The 18459-nt window shown below is 39.6% G+C and overlaps 2 protein-coding genes across 6 annotated transcripts; one reads left to right on the forward strand and one right to left on the reverse strand.

Moving 5' to 3' along the window:
* Window positions 1–1154: 1154 nt before the first annotated feature.
* On the forward strand, window positions 1155–8985 carry rad9b (RAD9 checkpoint clamp component B). Of its 5 annotated transcripts, none has more exons than XM_086076024.1 (11): window positions 1155–1280; window positions 1577–1647; window positions 1729–1860; window positions 1953–2067; window positions 2171–2270; window positions 2854–2960; window positions 3097–3206; window positions 5082–5146; window positions 5226–5389; window positions 6709–6871; window positions 7913–8985. In XM_086076024.1, exons 1-10 carry the CDS (start codon window positions 1214–1216, stop codon window positions 6846–6848), a joined length of 1071 nt encoding a protein of 356 aa, XP_085932150.1. In that variant the 5' UTR covers window positions 1155–1213; the 3' UTR covers window positions 6849–6871; window positions 7913–8985. The 5 variants fall into 5 exon arrangements, with proteins under 5 accessions (XP_085932150.1, XP_085932151.1, XP_085932152.1 ...); XM_086076025.1 differs by having other exon boundaries at window positions 5226–5368; XM_086076022.1 differs by having other exon boundaries at window positions 1163–1280; window positions 5252–5389.
* Window positions 8242–17183, reverse strand: pptc7a (protein phosphatase targeting COQ7 a). Its single transcript, XM_086076027.1, has 6 exons — window positions 16633–17183; window positions 14622–14801; window positions 12423–12621; window positions 11231–11354; window positions 11025–11154; window positions 8242–9802 (listed from the first exon to the last, which is right to left on the reverse strand). Exons 1-6 carry the CDS (start codon window positions 16832–16834, stop codon window positions 9744–9746), a joined length of 894 nt encoding a protein of 297 aa, XP_085932153.1. The 5' UTR covers window positions 16835–17183; the 3' UTR covers window positions 8242–9743.
* Between the last annotated feature and the right edge of the window lie 1276 nt (window positions 17184–18459).

The raw sequence follows: 18459 nt of genomic DNA on the forward strand, positions 1-18459 counted from the left end.
GTAAGCGGCAAGTGTAGAAATTTGTTTTTTCAATGTTTATTTAAAAAAAAATTCATAACATGCAAAAAAAATTATATCATCTTTTTTATATAATCATAGGTCTAGTAATTGCTGATTATATTACATAGTTCGTGCCGCACCTTACAGAAGGCTGCCATGTTTCGCCACCATTTTTCTGCTAAATTTACCGGAAGGAGACAAACTTGGTGAACGTAACAATTTGTGGTAGGTTTGCCAAGTATGATCTCTCTGAGGCACCGTAGTGTGCGTGCTTCAAAATGCATGCGCTTTGAACTTAAGTCATTGCATTCTATTAGTTCACCACTAGATGGCATACATTTCTACATATTGTCACTTTATTATAGAGGTACTATATGTTTGTGCATTGTGCTGCATATCATTCCAAATCTGCAAAAAAAATTATTAGGCCGACTCGCATTGTGGTACAGGGCAGTATAAGATCCCGTGGAAGCGCAACTAATACATGTCTGCCATTTAGTGTTGATTAATGATATTACAACTTAAAAGTAGTCGATCCTTGCATATTTGCAGTAAGGCCCCCACGGATTTGTTGGATTTTTTAAAGAGAACTTTTTGGGTGTATTTAAAACAAAAATGTAAATTAGTCACCAGTTGGTCCCCTCTGGGTTAAATACAAGGAACTCTGCATTGTCAAAGAGAGCAAGCCATTTTCAAAATGTTAGGTTGGTCAAAGATAACAAACATAGCACACGTGTGGACTGAATATTAATAAAGCTTTGTGGAAAAAATACGGAATTTAGAATGGAGGAGATTCAGATCAACTTGATGCAATAACTCCTCCCAAAATTCTAGAAAATTAAATAAAATTCTCATTTCAGTTTGAGTCTAATCAATTGAATCTTATTTTTGAAATCCAAGTATCTGCAGGATTCTGGACTTAGATCATTTGAAAAGGTGTTGAATGTGGTTTGTTTTACTAACTTCAATATCCTGGGGCTAAAATATTTTCAGATTTTTTTTAATGCTTATAAATACTGAAATGTATTTCACAACTGCGTTCTAAATAGCCAAATTACATCGTTGTTGTTTTTTAATATATCACAATATATCTATGTTTAAATGTATTTTCAAAGTGATAATATAACAGAGATTATTAGTTAAAACCCTGTAACATTGAAATTAAATTTAGCATGCTTTTACACTGGGTTATTATTATCATGCACTTTTAATTATGAGTGAGTCTGCAAGCAGTCATTCTGTGAAAATGGACTGTACTCTTGAAGGGAACTCTATAAAAGGTAATATTTTGTCAAAACTGTTAGACTACAGTTGCCAAATGTGCATTTTATTTCGTTTAACTGGAGTTGTACCTGCTCACTTTTAAGTTCTGTTGTCATGCTAACTTGAATGCTAACTTGCTAACTGTAGCTATTCTCAAGTTAGCAAGTTAACACTTTGTTTGTTTTTACATGCTATCATGACACCAATCATACAAACTAGCCTTTTCATTCCAATATATGGCGTAAAGCTAGCTACTTAATAAACACACCAGAAAGTGTGATTAAAAAAAAACAGCTGTTTATGTATTCTACAGCTTTTGGAAAGGCCATTCATGCACTTTCACGAATTGGAGATGAGCTGTGGTTGGATCCCATGGTCAAAGGGGTGAGTGAGGTTCTAGAATAGCTGGCTTGTATGATAATTTTCTCCAAGTATGAATATTAATTTTCTTTTTCTTGTTTTCAGCTGGCTCTGAGATCAATTAATTCATCTCAGTCTGCATATGCCTGCTTCTTCTTCTCACCAATGTTCTTCCACAACTACAGCCTGGCATCAGGACAGGCCAGTGAGTCCATTAAATGCAAGCTGCTCATGAAGGTAAAAACAATTAAGGGTCGATTAAGAACGAATTTCATATTCAGTATTTCCACCAAGACTGATAGAAATGCTATGTTCTTTTTGCTTTTTAGTCTTTGCTCCCACTTTTCCGATGTTTGACTTCTATTGAGCGCAACGTGGAGCGATTATATATATCATTCAGCATTCCCAATGACAGAGTCATGATACAGTTTGCCTGCAGGCACGGTAAGATATCCTCTCTTTGATACAGTTTGTACAAGTTTTCACCACGGGGTGGCAGCGTTTTCTCCAACAGTACAAGGTACAGTATCTCTTATTTCCCCCGCAGGCATCACAAAAACCCACAACCTGTGTTACCAGGAGAGTGCGGCTTTGCAGGCTGTGTTTGATTCACATCTCTGTCCCAATGTGCTAAAGGGTCCTGCCAGGCAAGCACTCCATCTATCTATCTATCTATCTATCTATCTATCTATCTATCTATCTATCTATCTATCTATCTATCTATCTATCTATCTATCTATCTATCTATCTATCTATCTATCGCAAGCTAGTTAGCTAGCTAGCTGTACATACTGTACACACATACATATTGTTGGAACCTGCAGCCAATGATGGCCAAGCGTGCCGTATCATCATGAAACATTTGAGTCAGGTGTGTGTCTTGACCTCCGCGAATCCCCGGCGTTCGATCGAACCCAGGTTAAGAACCACTGTGTTAAAATGAGTGAACACGAAATTTAGCACACAGCATTTAACACACACTATGATTTCACCCCCACCACTATGGCGTGTGGGAATTTTTTAAAATATTGCCAATTTTGAGTTTGGTCACACAGCAAGATGTGTTTTTGAGTTTGGTGCTGATCAAACTGAAAATAATTTCTTTGGCCTAAAAATAACAACAAAGTGGTAATAGCGTTATCTGTGGCAGTCAATTGCAGCATTCAACAAACTATCCTCAACTTGTTTCGGCAGGCATTTGTAATAAATGTCTTGTGCTCTTCTCTGCAGGCTTCTTGTGAATATGGTGATGCATTTCCAAAGATCTCAGGAGGAAGTCACCCTCTCCATATCTCCTGTGCGAGTCACTTTGAGGAATTACCACGATGGAAGAAATGGTGAGCTAATGCATTGCGGTCGATCTCCGGCTTGTTGAGGAAGCCATTTTGTAAAATGATCACTTTCTGATGACCTCATGCGAGCGATCATATTCACACGAAGGCATCGCCGCGGCCGTCTGCGCTTGTGTCACAGATCACGTGAAGATGACGTACACCGAGATGTCCTTACACCCCGACGAGTTTGACTATTTTCTGTCCGGCGGAGGGGACTCGGCCATAACCTTCTGTCTGAAGGAGCTGAGGGTAACGCTGCTATTTGTGGACGGCCGTCACATGAGAGTCAAATGTTTGGGTGTGGGTGCGGTATGTGCGTGTGGTTGGCTCGCCGCATTTCAGGTCGGATTCTGTAAATATGGGCACTGTGCGTGACACGTGTCCATCCATTTATTATTCTGCTTGACCTCATTAGAGTTGATGTGCCTGCAGCTCATCTCAGCTGATTTTGGGTCAGACTGGATGCAGGGCACATACATTGTAGAGCATTGAGTCCCAAAATTATTGCACCACTGTAAAAAAATACTAATCCACTATCATGACCAAATTGCACCTAAGTAAATGTTTAAAAACAACATTTTTCATGCGTAAGAATAAATGCAAAGCATTGAACTTGATTGGTTGTTACCTGTTTCCTGAGCACGTGTCATGTCATCGTCAGTCGACAGCAAGTAGCAAAATGTGTTTTAATTGTACAGTTATCAATTTAATTCTAGAAAAAAATATTTTTTTACTGCTGAAAATGGCTAAATAAGTCAAAGTATCCCTTTAACTCATTCACTGTCATAAATTCATTTAACAAAAAAGATTGTTAAAAATTAGGGGCAAGAGGCGGTTATTTTTTTTAAATTGTAATTAATCGCATGACTTCACTAGTTAACTCACGATTAATCACAAATTTCTATCTGTTCTAAATGTACAATAAAAATTCTAGGTTTTCATACTCTTGTTAACAAAAGTGGGAAAAAAAATGTTAAACTAATCGAAATAGTTCAAATTAATTTTTGACGTGTATAGCCGTCAACGGCAGTGAATGAATTTTTTTTTTTTAAAGGAAAGAAAATATTATTAAAAATTTGAAGCGTCAGGCGATTAAAGTTTTTAATCGTAATTTATCTCATGACTTCACTAGTTAACTCGCAATTAATCACAAATTTCATATCTGTTCTAAATGTACAATAAAAAAATCTAGATTTTCATATTTTAATAGAAATAGTTATTTTTTTACATTTATAGCTGCCATTGGCAGTAAATGAGTTAAAGGGGAAGTCAACCTTAAACATTTCTTGACAATAATATGTTATATGTGACCTCACGAGTCTAAACATGACATTGTGATTAATATTACATTTGTGGAATATGAGCAATAATGTCAGAAGGCGGCCATTTTGCCACTTGCTGCCGAGTGGAAATGACATCAGTGTTGCTCAGGTCTCAGATATCAACCAATCACAGCTCAGCTTCAGAAAACAGCTGAGCTGTGATTGGTCGTTGCCTGAGCCCTGAGCAACTGTGATGTCATTTTCAGTCGTCATCAAGTGGCAAAACGTGTTTTAATTGTACATTTATCAAATTAATTCTATTTTTTTTACTGCTGAAAATGGCTAAATAAGTCAAAGTATCCCTTTAACTCATTCAATGCCATAAATTCATAAAAAAAAAAAAAGATTGTTAAAAATCAGAAGCAAGAGGCGGTTATTTTTTTTATTGTAATTAATCGCATGACTTATCTAGTTAACTCACGATTAATCACAAATTTCATATCTGTTCTAAATGTAAAAATTCTAGGTTTTCATACTCTTGTTAACAAAACCAACCACTAAGCTTTATTACAAAATAATACTTTTTCCCCCCCTCTATTCATTTTGTAACAGAATCCAAATAGCACAATTGAACTTGGCTTTGAAATGACAAAAGCGCTTGATTGGCCTCATGGGAATTTGGATAAACGGCCCCGCCGTTAGTCCAATTAGACGGCCTTGACCTGCATTAGCGCCCACAACTTGTCTTGGAACATTGCCGCTGCCAGCCTGCTCTTTGTCAGTCATTCTCTCTCTTTTTTTTCTTTACATCACATGATGTAACCATGTGCTTGTAAATGACACGTATCTCCGTCTTTTGAAGGGTTTGCTGTCCTTTGCGGAAATGCACTGCCTACCAGTTTCAGTCCAGTTTGGTGCTGCAGGAATGTGAGTGTGATTATGTGACATTTTCCTTTGACAGACAACTGAAGTAAAAAAAAAATACAGAGGGAGTGATTGTGAGCAGCGCCACTGCTGCGTGTTTGTTTCTAGGCCCGTGTGCTTTTCTGTGGAGGACACGGCCCTGGAAGCCACGGTGGTGCTGTCTACTCTGGCTGACAGCGGAGGCCTCTCCCAACCAACAAATACCCCGGACCCAACGTCACCTCGGTATGACGCTTACAGCCAGAGGTGTAGTTTGCCATTAGGCAAGGCAGGCAATTGTTTGGGGCCCCTTGGCCAGCAGGGGATTCCCAGAGGGCCAATGATTTGACACAAACCGTATATCCTTCATATTAGCAGTGCAGCAATGACAAATCACCGTCTCAAATTCAAAGTCAGGTGGGTTTTTATTATTTTATTTTGGGGGGTTCTTAAAAAACAAAAACAATCATGTATAGTAAGGCGGTTTTTTTTTTAATGACCGTGTATAATAAGGCGTCTTTTATTTTGAAAACGACCATGTATAGTAAGGTGTTTAATTTTTTTTTACAATGCATGGTAAGGCGTTAAAAAAACAAAAAAAACAAAGGCGTTTTTTTTTAACGACGATGTAAGGCATTTAAGAAAAAAAACTAAAAATGACCATGTATATATAGTAAGGCGTTATTATTTTTGAACAACCATGTTAAGTAAAATGTAAAAAAAACTAACAAAAAACAACCATGTAGTAAGGTGTTTTTTTTAAACGACCGTGTATAGTAAGGTGTTAAAAAAAACAAAACGATGCATAGTAAGGCTTTTTTTTTAAACAAAAAAAATGACCATGTATAGTAAGGTGGGTTTTTTTTTTATCGATGTTTAGTAAGTTAAAACGGCCATTTATAGTCAAGCTTTTATTTACTTTTTTTTTAAACGACCATGTATAGTAAGCCTTTTTTTTTTAATGACTGTGCGATTAGTAATTTTATTTTCCTGTTTTCTGACTCACTTATAAGGATTCTTGCTACAAGTGAAACAAACTAAAACAAAACAAGTCACTTGAATGAAACACAATTAATTCCTGGTGATTGTTTATTGAAGATGCAGATGTGCAATTTTAAAATGACCTACCATATATACTACGAATGGCCGCCGGGCACCCGCGCCACCGCTTACAGCATCACGCCACCAAGATGCCACCATGAACCCCGGAGCGATTACGCGCTCGTGGTCCAGCTCTGCTCTGCTTGCGTATTAGCAGGTTTAACTGACTGTTGGACCTGAGCCTCTCTGCTGGCACTTGGCTCTCATTGGCTGCTTTTAGATTCTTAAGTGGGTGTAGTGTTACAGCCAGCCTCGCGTCTGTGACGGAGACAAGTAGGCCACATTGAGGGAGCTGCTTGGGTGCAAGGTTCACTGCATGTAATCCCCCGCCACTTTAGGCTGGATTCTCGTCCAAAAGTATTGGAATAGCAAGGTCACGTCTTGTGTTTAGGTTTCGGATCAAAAGATGAATATCAGACAAAAACGAAACATCCTGCACTCACCATTCTGTTGTTGTTTAAGAAGAAACCCGTTTGAGTTGACAGGTGTCCAGATGCCGCAGCCAGAGATCAACCCCCCGGTGGTGATGGTGGTATGGAAGTGGTCGCATCCAGCCAGGGCAGCCCCACCTGCCCGTCAACCCCTCTACAGGAGCTTCACAAGCGCAGCCTTCTTTTGCGTGTGACTGCGAGTGCCGCCTCCTCCACGGTAAACACGGTACTTTTTGTAGAGCACATTATACTCTAAAAAGAGTCTATTTGATCCCACTCTAAACAGAGTCAAATTTACACCTGGGAGTAAAATATTTGACTCAAAGTAGTTTTACAGTGTACAAGAGGATTGGCTTATCTCATAACAAAAACCTACACTGTAAAAAACAAAAAACAAGTATTTAATTGAAAAGTTTTTTCACTCAGAAATTCTAAGTACATTTTACCATTATTTAAAAAATGAAAAGGGTTGAGGAACTAACCACAGCCACTCTACCACCTGAGCTATGCCGCTCCTGCTGTGTGTTAATATATTGATGGTGTCCTTGTACCTCCAAGAGACCAATGTTTTTGTATTATGTTGGACACACCAGCAATGCAGTACAGTGGCAAACAGCAAGAGTGACATGGCTCAGGTGGTAGAGTGGCTGTTTCCCAAGCTGAAGGTCATGAGTTTGTTCCTCAATGCTTAAGTAACTTTATTTTTTAATAAACTGGTAAAATGTACATAAAACTGTCCTGTCCTAAATTTCGAGGTAGGAACTCACAACCTTCAGCTTGGGAGACGGACACTCTACCACCTGAGCTATGCCACGTCTACTGTTTGTTGATATCCAAAAGGAGACCAAAAACATTATTTCGCACACAAAATATTTTGACTCTCTTCCAAGTGTTTAGAGTGGGACCAAATACTCTTTTTAGAGTGAAAAGTACCCTACATCATTTACTGTGAATGTTCCAAAAAGCATGTGCGGAAATGTGCAGCAAATTTCATCACCCACTAAAAATGTGAGATGAATAATATTAGCTGGGGAATTCCATAATGTATGATTTTGCTGTCCATCTTGACAGGTGTGTTAACTGTAAAGTGTTTTTGACATCTTGTTGGGTTAGTCATCAAACAAGGAAGGTGATGTAAGCGCTTCCACACAACCTCTTCACAGTAATGGAAAAATTCTATCAATCAAGTTTTGTTTTTTCATAGCTATATACTGTGGATATTGCATTTGTTGCATAAGACGCACTTTTATTTCCAAAGGTCTGCTCCCTCCTGTTCCGGGCTGTGTCATCAGAGCAGGATGACGCGAATCATTCTGCTACAGTTTTGGCTTATGACACTGACGACGAGGACTCTGGAAGATGCCCCCAGTACTGAAAAGTGTTCATACATTTATCCAAGTGAATTTATCTTTGTTATTTATGCACGTTGTTTACAGTGCTGATTATTTATTGATCTCATTTCACACCACAGTATTCAGATTGTGATGTATTTATTGCATTATTAGAATTCAAATTATTTACACCAAAATCAAACATTTGACCTTGAGTGTGTGTTGGCCTGCAACTGAATCACATCGGAGTCATGGCTTACAAGAGAATAATAAATAGCATAATCTTTATTTAAATATTGTACAGCAGATCAGCATTGACGCGTACTCCCAAAATATACAGACATGCTCGAGTTTATGTGGAGGATGAAGTTTGAAGTTCTTATGGGCACGACGCGGCAATTGCCGCAGAGTCCGGCGCAGCCGTACCACCCGACCGGGAAAATTGCTTAGTCAGTTTGTTAAGGCTACTTTAAGATTGCCATCAGACATGTTAGAATGCTTTAAACGTGGAATTCACTGCTTGACTTGAATCTGCCTCCCTTTTGTCTTCCAATGTCATCAATAAAAAAACAAAACAGTACTTAAGTGCAATCTTATTTAGGATGGCGTAGTCATTCTTCTTCATAGCTTGCGACTGAATTGAGCTAAGTTCATTAGGAGAGTACATATACAGGTAAGACTTCGTTTTTACGACAGTGGGCAAGATGAGGACAATTGAACTTGATGGCTACTCGCAGTTTGAGGCTTTGTGCTCACCAACTGGCACATCGTCGGGACTTTAAGGAATTATGATTGCCAGTATCAACATCTGATACAAGGCACGTACGTCATCACACGACACAAAAATAATTGGACGAAAAAAGGTGCAGTAAATTCATGATGCAAAATATGTAACACATTTAAAAACAACAAGCATCTTGTGGTGCCTCGGGAACAAAAACGCAAACGCAGATTGTGACGTTTTGAGTCTGATTAAAGTCAACTAACTACCTGCTTAAAAGTTTAAAAAAACAAACCACTTGCTCTTTCCCATAATGCGTCTTCAGTCTTGTGCGCTTAAAGTCGCCACACCGTTTCTGCAAAGTGTGGAACCTTCGGCGTTCACATCCTCTTCATACACATATGTCACAATTTCTCCTCATACACACAAACACAGCAGCAGTAAGATTAAAGGGGGGCCACCTGTTTGATGGAATACAACGTGTTGATGTTGAACCTCGCTGTATTAAATATCACGTACATATACAAAAGGCAGCTGCTTCTTCACAAAATCTGATTGTTTCAACCACACCCAAGAAGGAAGGTTTTTATAAAACACCTGCTCCCTGCATCCATATACAAAGTGTGCTAATAACCACTGTTAAAAACAAAACCTAAAACATATTTATTCATCCAGCCTGATGAGCGCCACATCCTGTGCGAGCTCCTTTCTCAACACAGCCAATAAAGTGTCTCCTTCACTTTGGCAGCCCAGCACGGGTTGCTCGAACCTTTACAACAGTCCAACAACTCTTGCCTGAGTGGACACGTCCTCCTTGTCTGCCCAAACACTCAAAGATGTTTCATCGTGGGACCGCTTCTACCACTGGCGCAAGGATTACCCGTTTTTTTTTGTTTTTTGTTTTTTTTAAAGGGCCTGCTAACTGTTTTGACATCCACCAGGACAAAACAAAACAAGACGTCCGAAACCATCCTGAGTCCTTCATCCTGTCCAGCAGGAGTCAAAGCAGTCTGTCCAATCACAGCCTCGTGTTGAACTTAGTCAGTGTATTCGGCTACTATGGACAACAGCACTGTGATGTCATCTGGCTTTCCTCCTGGATACACACACACAGCAAAAAGAGTCATATTAAAAACTAATGGTGAGAATTGATTGAAAACATTTTATAATAATCATCATCGTAAATTATATTGTTCTTACTGAATAATCAATTCATCTTTATATTAGGGTTGTATGGCTATTAAATTGTTTTAATCGTAATTAATCGCATGACTTTATTAGTTAACTCAGGATTAATCGCACATTTTATATTTGTTCTAAATGTACAATAAAAAAAACTAACTTGTTAAGTGGAAAAAAATGTTGAACTAATAGAAATATGGCTGCATCTTCTAGTCATTGATACAGTAATTTCAAAATAATTCATACAACCGAGTTAAAATTAAAAAGTTGTACTGTAAAAAAAAAAAAACAAGTGTGATATTTATTTGTGTTGAGATCATTTTTCTGCCACTAGATGTCATAATTTAATTTGAAAACTGCACAGAGACATCTCCGTGCAGTTTTCTTTTTATATTAAGAGCTATCAAATCTTTAATATGAAGTAACTTCTCCACAAATATATGCATTATTATGAACTAATTTGCTCCCAAAAACGTATAAACACGTTCTATTTTAAACATTGCCATGGTCCCAAAAACGTATTTATAAAAGGTTTTTTTTTTTATGCTCGAGCATACAGAAGATGCAGTCTCTGAAATGAAAAGAGGTTGCTTAAAGCAATGGTAGTTATGGCAGCAGAGTATAAGAGATCAGCAAGGGCCATGTTGCAACAAGCTTTTTTTTTTTACATTGTTTTCAACAAGTTTGAATAATGATGAAACTTAGCTATATTCTAATGCTAATTGCTGAAAAACGGAAACAGATACAAATATATTTTTTCCTGATGAAAGAAGAGACTAATCTTTCATTTGGTACGTTCCGTGTTATAGCAATAGAACTCAATATTGTGTGCGCCTTGCAAAATCCAGTAAAACAACCGGGAGCGAAGGGGGTTGCTTCAGTGAAAATGGCTGCAAGTGAACAAGTTAAATTTATTACTGCTAAATTTTGACATGGACGAGTCTGCTGCGTTGTGATTGGAATTCTCCCAGTACAGGATTTCCAAGTAAGGAGCGGTCGCCTTAAAAAAAATTGCGTTAAAAATGAGTAGCGTTAAAGGAACTTGAAATGAACGCAATCATTTTGCCACCCCTACTTCATATATTCCATTTTGTGCTGTGGTACGAGTATGAGCATTTTGTTTTGGAAGCACTCACCTCGAACATTGAGTCCGTTGTCACATGCGAACTGCGCAAACGGTGACATGTAGTTGGGGTCATAGGCCAGGTCGTGGGCCTGCTCCGCAATACTGCGGGCAGTCTGCTGAATGCTCTCATAGTTGGCGCTCTGAACACGAAAGGGAAACCATCAATAGAAGCACGGGCTCTTTTTGCAGCACTGCCTGTTTGTTCTGGCTTCTCACCTTGAGTTTCTTCAGCTCCTGCAGGATCATGTAGTCGGGCATGTTGTCAAAAAGACCATCGGTGGCGGTGAGGATGATGTCACCCAGTTGGACGTCAAAGGAAGAGCTGTCAGCTGCGTCCGGGCTGCGGATGTGCAAACGCTCAGTCAGGCGAGGAAAAGTGTGCTTTGCATTTTCTAAATCTTCATCTTCTGAATGTTATCTAGATTGCACAATTCAGACGGCCTTTTGGTCTCGGAATGTGAGCGGAAGTGAAGGAACGAGCACATCCTCAACTCAAGTGGACCTAAGACAACATGTCAATACCACACTGCAGTATCTTAATTAAAAAATAAAAGGAAAATGCCCATGCAAGATGTAGAATAAATAATACATTAGTGGCACTTTGGCTCCATACAGTCATCCTGATGTAACTGGATTGGTTGTGGACTATGGAGGACTAAAACTGCCAAAATTAAAAATAAATAAATTAATAAATAAATAAATGATCGCGAAGCCCAACCCAAGACACTCTTAGGACCGCCCCCTCATTTGAATAACATTTAGACCTGACAAAGCGTCTGCAGCATGAAATAAATACATGTGAGAGCAGAGCGTTTTTATTTATTGATTGAGATGTTATTCTATTCTATATATATATAGTTGTTTTTATTTCCATTTATATATATTTTTGAATTATATTTTTAATATCCATTTTTATTTTCACTTTTAGTCATTTATTTATTTTTAATGTTGTCAGTTTTGGTCCTCCATAGTGGACAGCCTGCAATCGCACAGACTTTGACCCTGTGAGAGGGAAAGTTTGGCACGCAACCAAAGCCTGCTCTGACGTACAGTACAGTACAGTGCTGCTGCAGCTGCTTGGCACACCAAATGGACCCGATACATTGACGAAACACTGCGCGAGGAACAAAACGGTTTGCTAAGTAACACAGCAACCAGAATGGAATGCATTTCTTTGGTTGAGTCTGAACCTGGCATCAACTTTAATGGCGTTTGCTCAGATTATAAATCTAACAAGATCAATCAGCAAAAATAATCGTAATGGTAGTTTTGGCTCATTGACTGACTATATAGTGCAGTAGTATGCTAGCCTTAAGCCTACAGCTCACATTTCTTTCTACTTCCTGAATGAATAGAGTTTGACAGTTGTCATGGTGACTTGTCACCAGTGCACTTCCGCGTGTGATACCTGTCACTGAGGACCGCCCCCTCGGCCTCAGGAGGCGCAATGGACAGTTGGAAGGGCGTGTTGAAGTAATGCTGCTGCTCATCCGAGCGGTGGACCACCTCGCCCTCGCGGACCACCAGGAAGCCCGAGTCTCCCAAGTTGGCCGTGTGCAGCTGGTGACTTTGGCGGTCCAACACCACGATGCAGGCTGTGCTGCTGCCTGCACGCACGGCAACAAAATGCAAATATGAACAAGAAGCAATGATGGACTTTATGAAGACTTATTTTGATCATTTTTATATATATTTTTGGGGGGATTGTCTTTCTTATGCTACCACCAGTGAGCTCTCTCATTTGTCAGTCAAACACTCCTTGCCAGTGTCCCTTTTTCTTATGAGCCATTTTGACTGCAAAAGTTCAGCATGTCAACAACACGGGACCTACATTCACATTAATTCATAACAGCTGCTTCTGGCATTGGGTGAATGTATTGCACATAGGTGGAACTTCGTTTGTTGTTTTGATTGCAAGAGGGGCTATAGTTCAATAAACAACATGCATGTAAAGTGTTTTCTGATGAAAATCAAAGGATTTTTGAAATTCTGCCTATAATGGTTTTGCAGCGCAAGAACAAACAACAGACCAAACCTGATACATGCTAAAATGACTGTTCATATACCGAAACATTTTCTAGGAAAATGTTGTGCCTAACCCGAGTTTTTCGGAAACGGGACGTTCATAATTCAACTTCTTAAGCACTTTTCTATCAATAAATGTATCAAATGTACTGTATACTACAAAGCCTACTGACTAACAAAAAATATGCATTTATTAATTTATTTTTGCAAAATTGCAGCCATTGCGATTTGAAAATTGCATCCTATCATCGACATTGTGAAACTGACAACTTGTTCAGCCCTTATTAAGTCATTAAACATTTTGTTTTGGAAACAAACTCCAAGTACCCGCCGAGAAAAATTTTTTTCACTGGAATGAACTTTCCACACAATAATCCGCATCGTGTGAGACTGTGTTGTTCCACCTTTCTGAAGTTGAAAGAAACACGAGCCTGCGGCGGAGCCAGACGACAGGCGGCCAACCGGCCACACCCTCCTGGTGACTCATTGACAAACACAGCGAAATATGTTCTCTGGGACCAAGTTTGAAAAAGCCCCGCTATGACTCACTCCCTTCTGCATTCTCTGTCCAACCACAATAGAACGCACACCGCCGCCCAAAAGATCATCCAATTAGCTGGGAAGGAACAGCACAATACTGAACACTGTTTTTGCCTGCTGCACATGTGAGAATAACACGGTAGAAAAGTTCTGCTCCTCAGCGTCTGATATCATATTACATGTTCCAGCACGGATTTTTGTCAGGAAGCAGAACGGAAAGCAACTGTGGAAGGGAATTAAAACAAGGGCCATTTGCATTGAAACTTGAAAAAAAGAAGAAGATTTGCTTGAAAGTAGATCACATGTAGTCAGAGATTTCCACAAAGAGGAGAAAGCAGATTGCTATTAAAAACACACAAGGAAGTGTTGAGCATCTTAAAGGTTAAAGTGGGAGTTGCTGTTTTCAAACGGTTAGAAACATCTGTCAATATAATAACAATAAGACCGATGTTTTTTTTCCAGGGTCGATGCCAATTATTATTAGTCAAGGACGCTGATAATTTTCGGGAAATATTGGCATAAAAACAACAACAAAAACAACTTCAGCTCTTATTGTTGTTATTATTATTATTTTAAGCATACGTTTATTGAACAGCGTTTAGGGCTATTATTCTATGCGCCTTATAATGCGGTGGGTGCGCCTTATATATGGAAAAGTTTGCAAACATGCCATTCATTGAAGGTGCGCCTTATAATCCGATGCGAAAAATACGGCATTTTATAGAATTTAGGAAAATTTCAACATTGAGAATATTTAAACAAGAGAGAAATGTGAGAAAATGTAAAGGCCTCGATTAGAAAAGTGTATAAACTGTGTGGTGGGCGATGTTAGAGCCTCAAAACATTTATAGTAAATGTAAAACACAGCTAACTACTTCACAAAGTGACCTCACACAGAATGGGATGAAACGCTGTAGTCGAGCAGAGCATGTCATGGAGATGTGAAGTAAATACGATTGTGATTACTCTCGGAAAAAGTGTGTCCGTTGCTTTGGAAGATGCGGAGATGTTGTTGCGTTTGTGTAATGCTGCTCACACTCACCCAGCAGCGGCACTTTGTTCTGCAGCAGCTCATAATAGCTGGTGGTGAGGACACCGACGGGGTTGCTGGGAACAAAGCGTCCCTCCTTCACCAAGCGCTCGCACGTCTTCATCAGGGTGCCGGAAAATTGGGACGGATCCACGCCGTAGTCTCGCCAGCCTCCTACGCCATCTGCCACACCTGCCGTCACCCACACAGGTCAAAGCGTCATCATGGTATCGTGCAAAATGGTAGACTTGAGAACATCTTGTGAGGCTTGACTTTGGTGAGTATCATTTGCTGTTTGACCTTTTCTTTGCTTTTTTTTTGTGATGGAGAATAAACAAATTGATGACAATTCACAGAATAAAAATTAATTGCAAATAATCCTTAAACTATTACCTGAATCATGAATGCATGTTTTATTATGTTTGACCCTGGAACAGATCAATTCAATTTCCGTTATTTATAAATTGATCCAAAATATGAACAACGAAACAGTATCATGCAACAAATTGAACTTTAGATGCGCCAATGAGGAAGATGTCGTCTTGTTGCTCCCAAAACGGACTTCTCTGACCATACATGGAAGGCCTTCTAGTCTGCTCAGCCTCTGCCAGAAAGAAACAGTGGCCTGCTTTACAACAAAGCTCCAAAAATAACACATCATGCCGAGAGGATCTCCTGATTCCCGACTTCCCTTGTTTAGTGAACAACTGATTGTTTTAAGCAAGAAGACAGACTTGCAGGCTGGAGAGCACTTTCAGATTTAAGACAAGGTTCACAAAAGGTGGTTATCCATTTACATGTGTCAGGTTGTAGACACGCTCAGTATCAAAACGGAATAATCCTTTGACCGAGCGAGCACACTAATCATTTTGAAAAACAAACAATCTGCGGCAGTTTCAAGCGCAAATCTCCCATTCTATGACTGTTTATTGTGAAACTAGGTCCAATTTGCTTGTACACAATATAGTCGGCAATTTTAACATTTTTGATATCCAGAGTTGGCTTCTCAATGTTTTCCATGAGGATTCGGACAACTTCAACAGTATTTGTAATATGTGGAGGAGGACATCCAACAATGAAGTCACTCATCTCAACACTGTGATACCCAAAGCACACACACTTTTTGTTTGTTTAAATATATAAACCTGGATTTTTGGTATGTGTCCATTTAGTGAGAATCCACACAATAAGGTGATAAATGACAAGAAAACAGCTCACAATTGTTTTAAAGTGTTTACGCATAACTGTTGAAAGTTACTACGGTTGTTGGTGTGGCCATTGTTCTCTCGGCCCTCCCCTACACGCTCAACCCTTTTATCCTGTTTACTCCAGCTACCCCGTCCTTCAACTCTGTTTCTTCATCTCAACCCAACCGGCCGAGAGAGCCAGCCGCCCCAGAGAACTTGGGTTCCTTCCTTAAAAGGGAGTTTTTCCTTGCCTCAGCCACCAAGTGCTTGCTCATGTGGGGGTTCAGCTATTTTCTTGTATTACATACAGTTCGGAAGAGTATTTATATAATGTATGGGGGAGAATGGTTCTTGACCTGATCTATGTGTAGCAACTTCCATCAAGAACTGGTGCTATATGAATAAAACTAAAATATGCTGTGTAAGGAATTAAATTCAGATGCAACCATTACAAATGTCACATCATTGGGTTAAATAGTATTATTTAGTAACAAAAATGTATCTTTATCAATCTATGCCAGGAACGTATAATGACAGGCTGATCAATTAATGCTCTTCTTGCACCACCACACATCATTATTTTGGTATATGTACTTTTAGTGGCATTTATATTGGACGGACTGACATGAGTCTTGGGAATCACTAATCAGAATTGCAATTTCAAAGTGACAAGCTATAGACCGATATGGACCGATACAGTCTGGTACATTTAGCAGGTGACAAATGCTCAGTGGGTGAGTGCTCTTGATTTCCACGTGGATTTTGACAACTTCAACATTCGTTGTACTGCATTAGCAGTCTAGTAAAGTCGTACAAAAGCAAGAAAATCAACTCACCCAAAACATCGGCAGATTTGTGTCGGGCGATGAAGCACGCGTCATCCCCATAGCACATTCCTTTCTTTAGGATGCCTTTACGGAAATCCTTGCCGAAGCCGCAGCTCGCCGTCACCAGGCTGTAGTCGCGGCCGTCAGTCTGAGAGAGTCCACCGATGACAGCTCTGGCAACCAGTCTCCCGTACGACAGCACGGACAACATCCCCCACGAAGCAGCTGCCAACCTCCAAGACAGGAGGCGGCCAAGCTAGCGGTCGCGCTAGCTTAGCTTCAACGTTAGCTCACTAATGTTGCCTTGCCGCGCGCGTTTGTAATAAACGGAGCCGGAAGGTGCTCGGTGTTGCGGTGCTTTCCTCCCGCTACGTAGGCGAACGGAATCACAGGAAAGCGTTGTCCTTTCCGCCCCAGGAGTGCTGTCCGTGTCCGTCGTCGTCCACCGCGGCCATGGTGCTGCTCGTGCCTTTGAAGACGTTACATAGTGTGAGCAGCTGCTTTGTGGCCTCGCGCACAGCACACAAGCTCAGCTCGCGCGGTCTTGTGACTTCTCTGACGTCATCGTACTTACGCAACCATCCATGCCATATAAGGAGTCATTACTACCGCATTACTTTTAGTTTAGCCCATCCTGGGGTGTCCAAAGGGGGACATTTGCAGCACGCGGCACATTCCAATAATATAATTAAAGGCCGTTGAGATTCTTTTTTTAATTGTATCTTTTAGAAAAAGTAACATTTTAATTTATTTTAAATATGAAAGAACAAGGTAGGCTAAATGAAGATTTGTTTTTTAATTGTAAATGTGAGTATATTCATATCACATTAAGTTCGATATTTTTTAATGTACAAAAAAGTTTAATGAAAATAAGATTTTTTTAAATATAATTAAAATAGAACACACTGGAATGCTACAATATATCAGTTAATTCTCTGAATCGCTCGTCGCTTACATGCATGTTTTTTGAATGTGGGAAGAAACTGGAGTATTTGGAGAACATGCAAACTCCACACAAGAAGGTCAGAGCCTGGATTTACAAAAATATAGTTTCATAAACACAAAGTGACGTCCCCCACTTCCTTTATGTGACTCTCAGTGGGAAAACAAATTTGGATCTCTATTTGGCAACAATGCTACATTGAATTGTGAACTTGAATTGCTAAGATGTACTAATATATGCACTGACAAGGAAACGGTTACTTAAATAATACATACTATACATGCTTTATTGCGCAATTCTTTTTTTTTTTTTTTTTTTTTTTTTCCTTTTTTTCTTTTCTTTTTAGAGCTCAGTATTGTTCATTCGGAAATGTCATCATCATTGCTCTTTTTTTTTTTTTTTTTTTTTTTTTTAAATATATATATATATATATATATACACATATATACATATATACATACATACATACATACATACATACATTTTTTTTTTTTGTGTGTGTGGGTGAGTATGTGTGTGTGTGTGCGTGCGTGCGTGCGTGCGTGCGTGTGTTTGTTAGCTCACCAGAAAACCTATTAGAAAAAAAAAAAATCTCATACCGTTCACCTAAATCGAACACCAGGAGACCCGAGGGGACCGAAGAAAACCAAGGAAGGTGAAATCCAGCACCGACCAGACACCCCCCACCAGAACTCCTCCCCAGCCCAAGAAACATCCAGACCCCAACAAATCCAAAAAACATAAAATCAGGGAGGCCTCAAGAGACCAACGGAGAGACCGAGAAAAGGAAGGAAGGACAGACGAAGCCGCGTGAGATCCGAGACACCAGCCTCCACCGATTCAATAACCTGAGGAGGAAACAGATTGTGTCTGAGTTTCGGTAGATGCTGGTG

Source organism: Leptonotus elevatus, chromosome 5 (assembly GCF_054856555.1).
Source record: "Leptonotus elevatus isolate MCC_2025b chromosome 5, RoL_Lele_1.0, whole genome shotgun sequence".
Taxonomy (NCBI): Eukaryota; Metazoa; Chordata; class Actinopteri; order Syngnathiformes; family Syngnathidae; genus Leptonotus; species Leptonotus elevatus.

Coding starts and splice junctions, on each gene's coding strand:
- rad9b (XM_086076022.1), top strand. CDS start 1,214: ATGAGTGAGTCTGCAAGCAGTCATTCTGTGAAAATGGACTGTACTCTT. Junction 1,648..1,728: donor TGGATCCCATGGTCAAAGGG/GTGAGTGAGGTT, acceptor TCTTGTTTTCAG/CTGGCTCTGAGATCAATTAA. Junction 1,861..1,952: donor AATGCAAGCTGCTCATGAAG/GTAAAAACAATT, acceptor TTTGCTTTTTAG/TCTTTGCTCCCACTTTTCCG.
- pptc7a (XM_086076027.1), bottom strand. CDS start 16,834: ATGTTGTCCGTGCTGTCGTACGGGAGACTGGTTGCCAGAGCTGTCATC. Junction 14,802..16,632: donor CAAATCTGCCGATGTTTTGG/GTGAGTTGATTT, acceptor GGGTGACGGCAG/GTGTGGCAGATGGCGTAGGA. Junction 11,155..11,230: donor AGGAGCTGAAGAAACTCAAG/GTGAGAAGCCAG, acceptor TTTCGTGTTCAG/AGCGCCAACTATGAGAGCAT.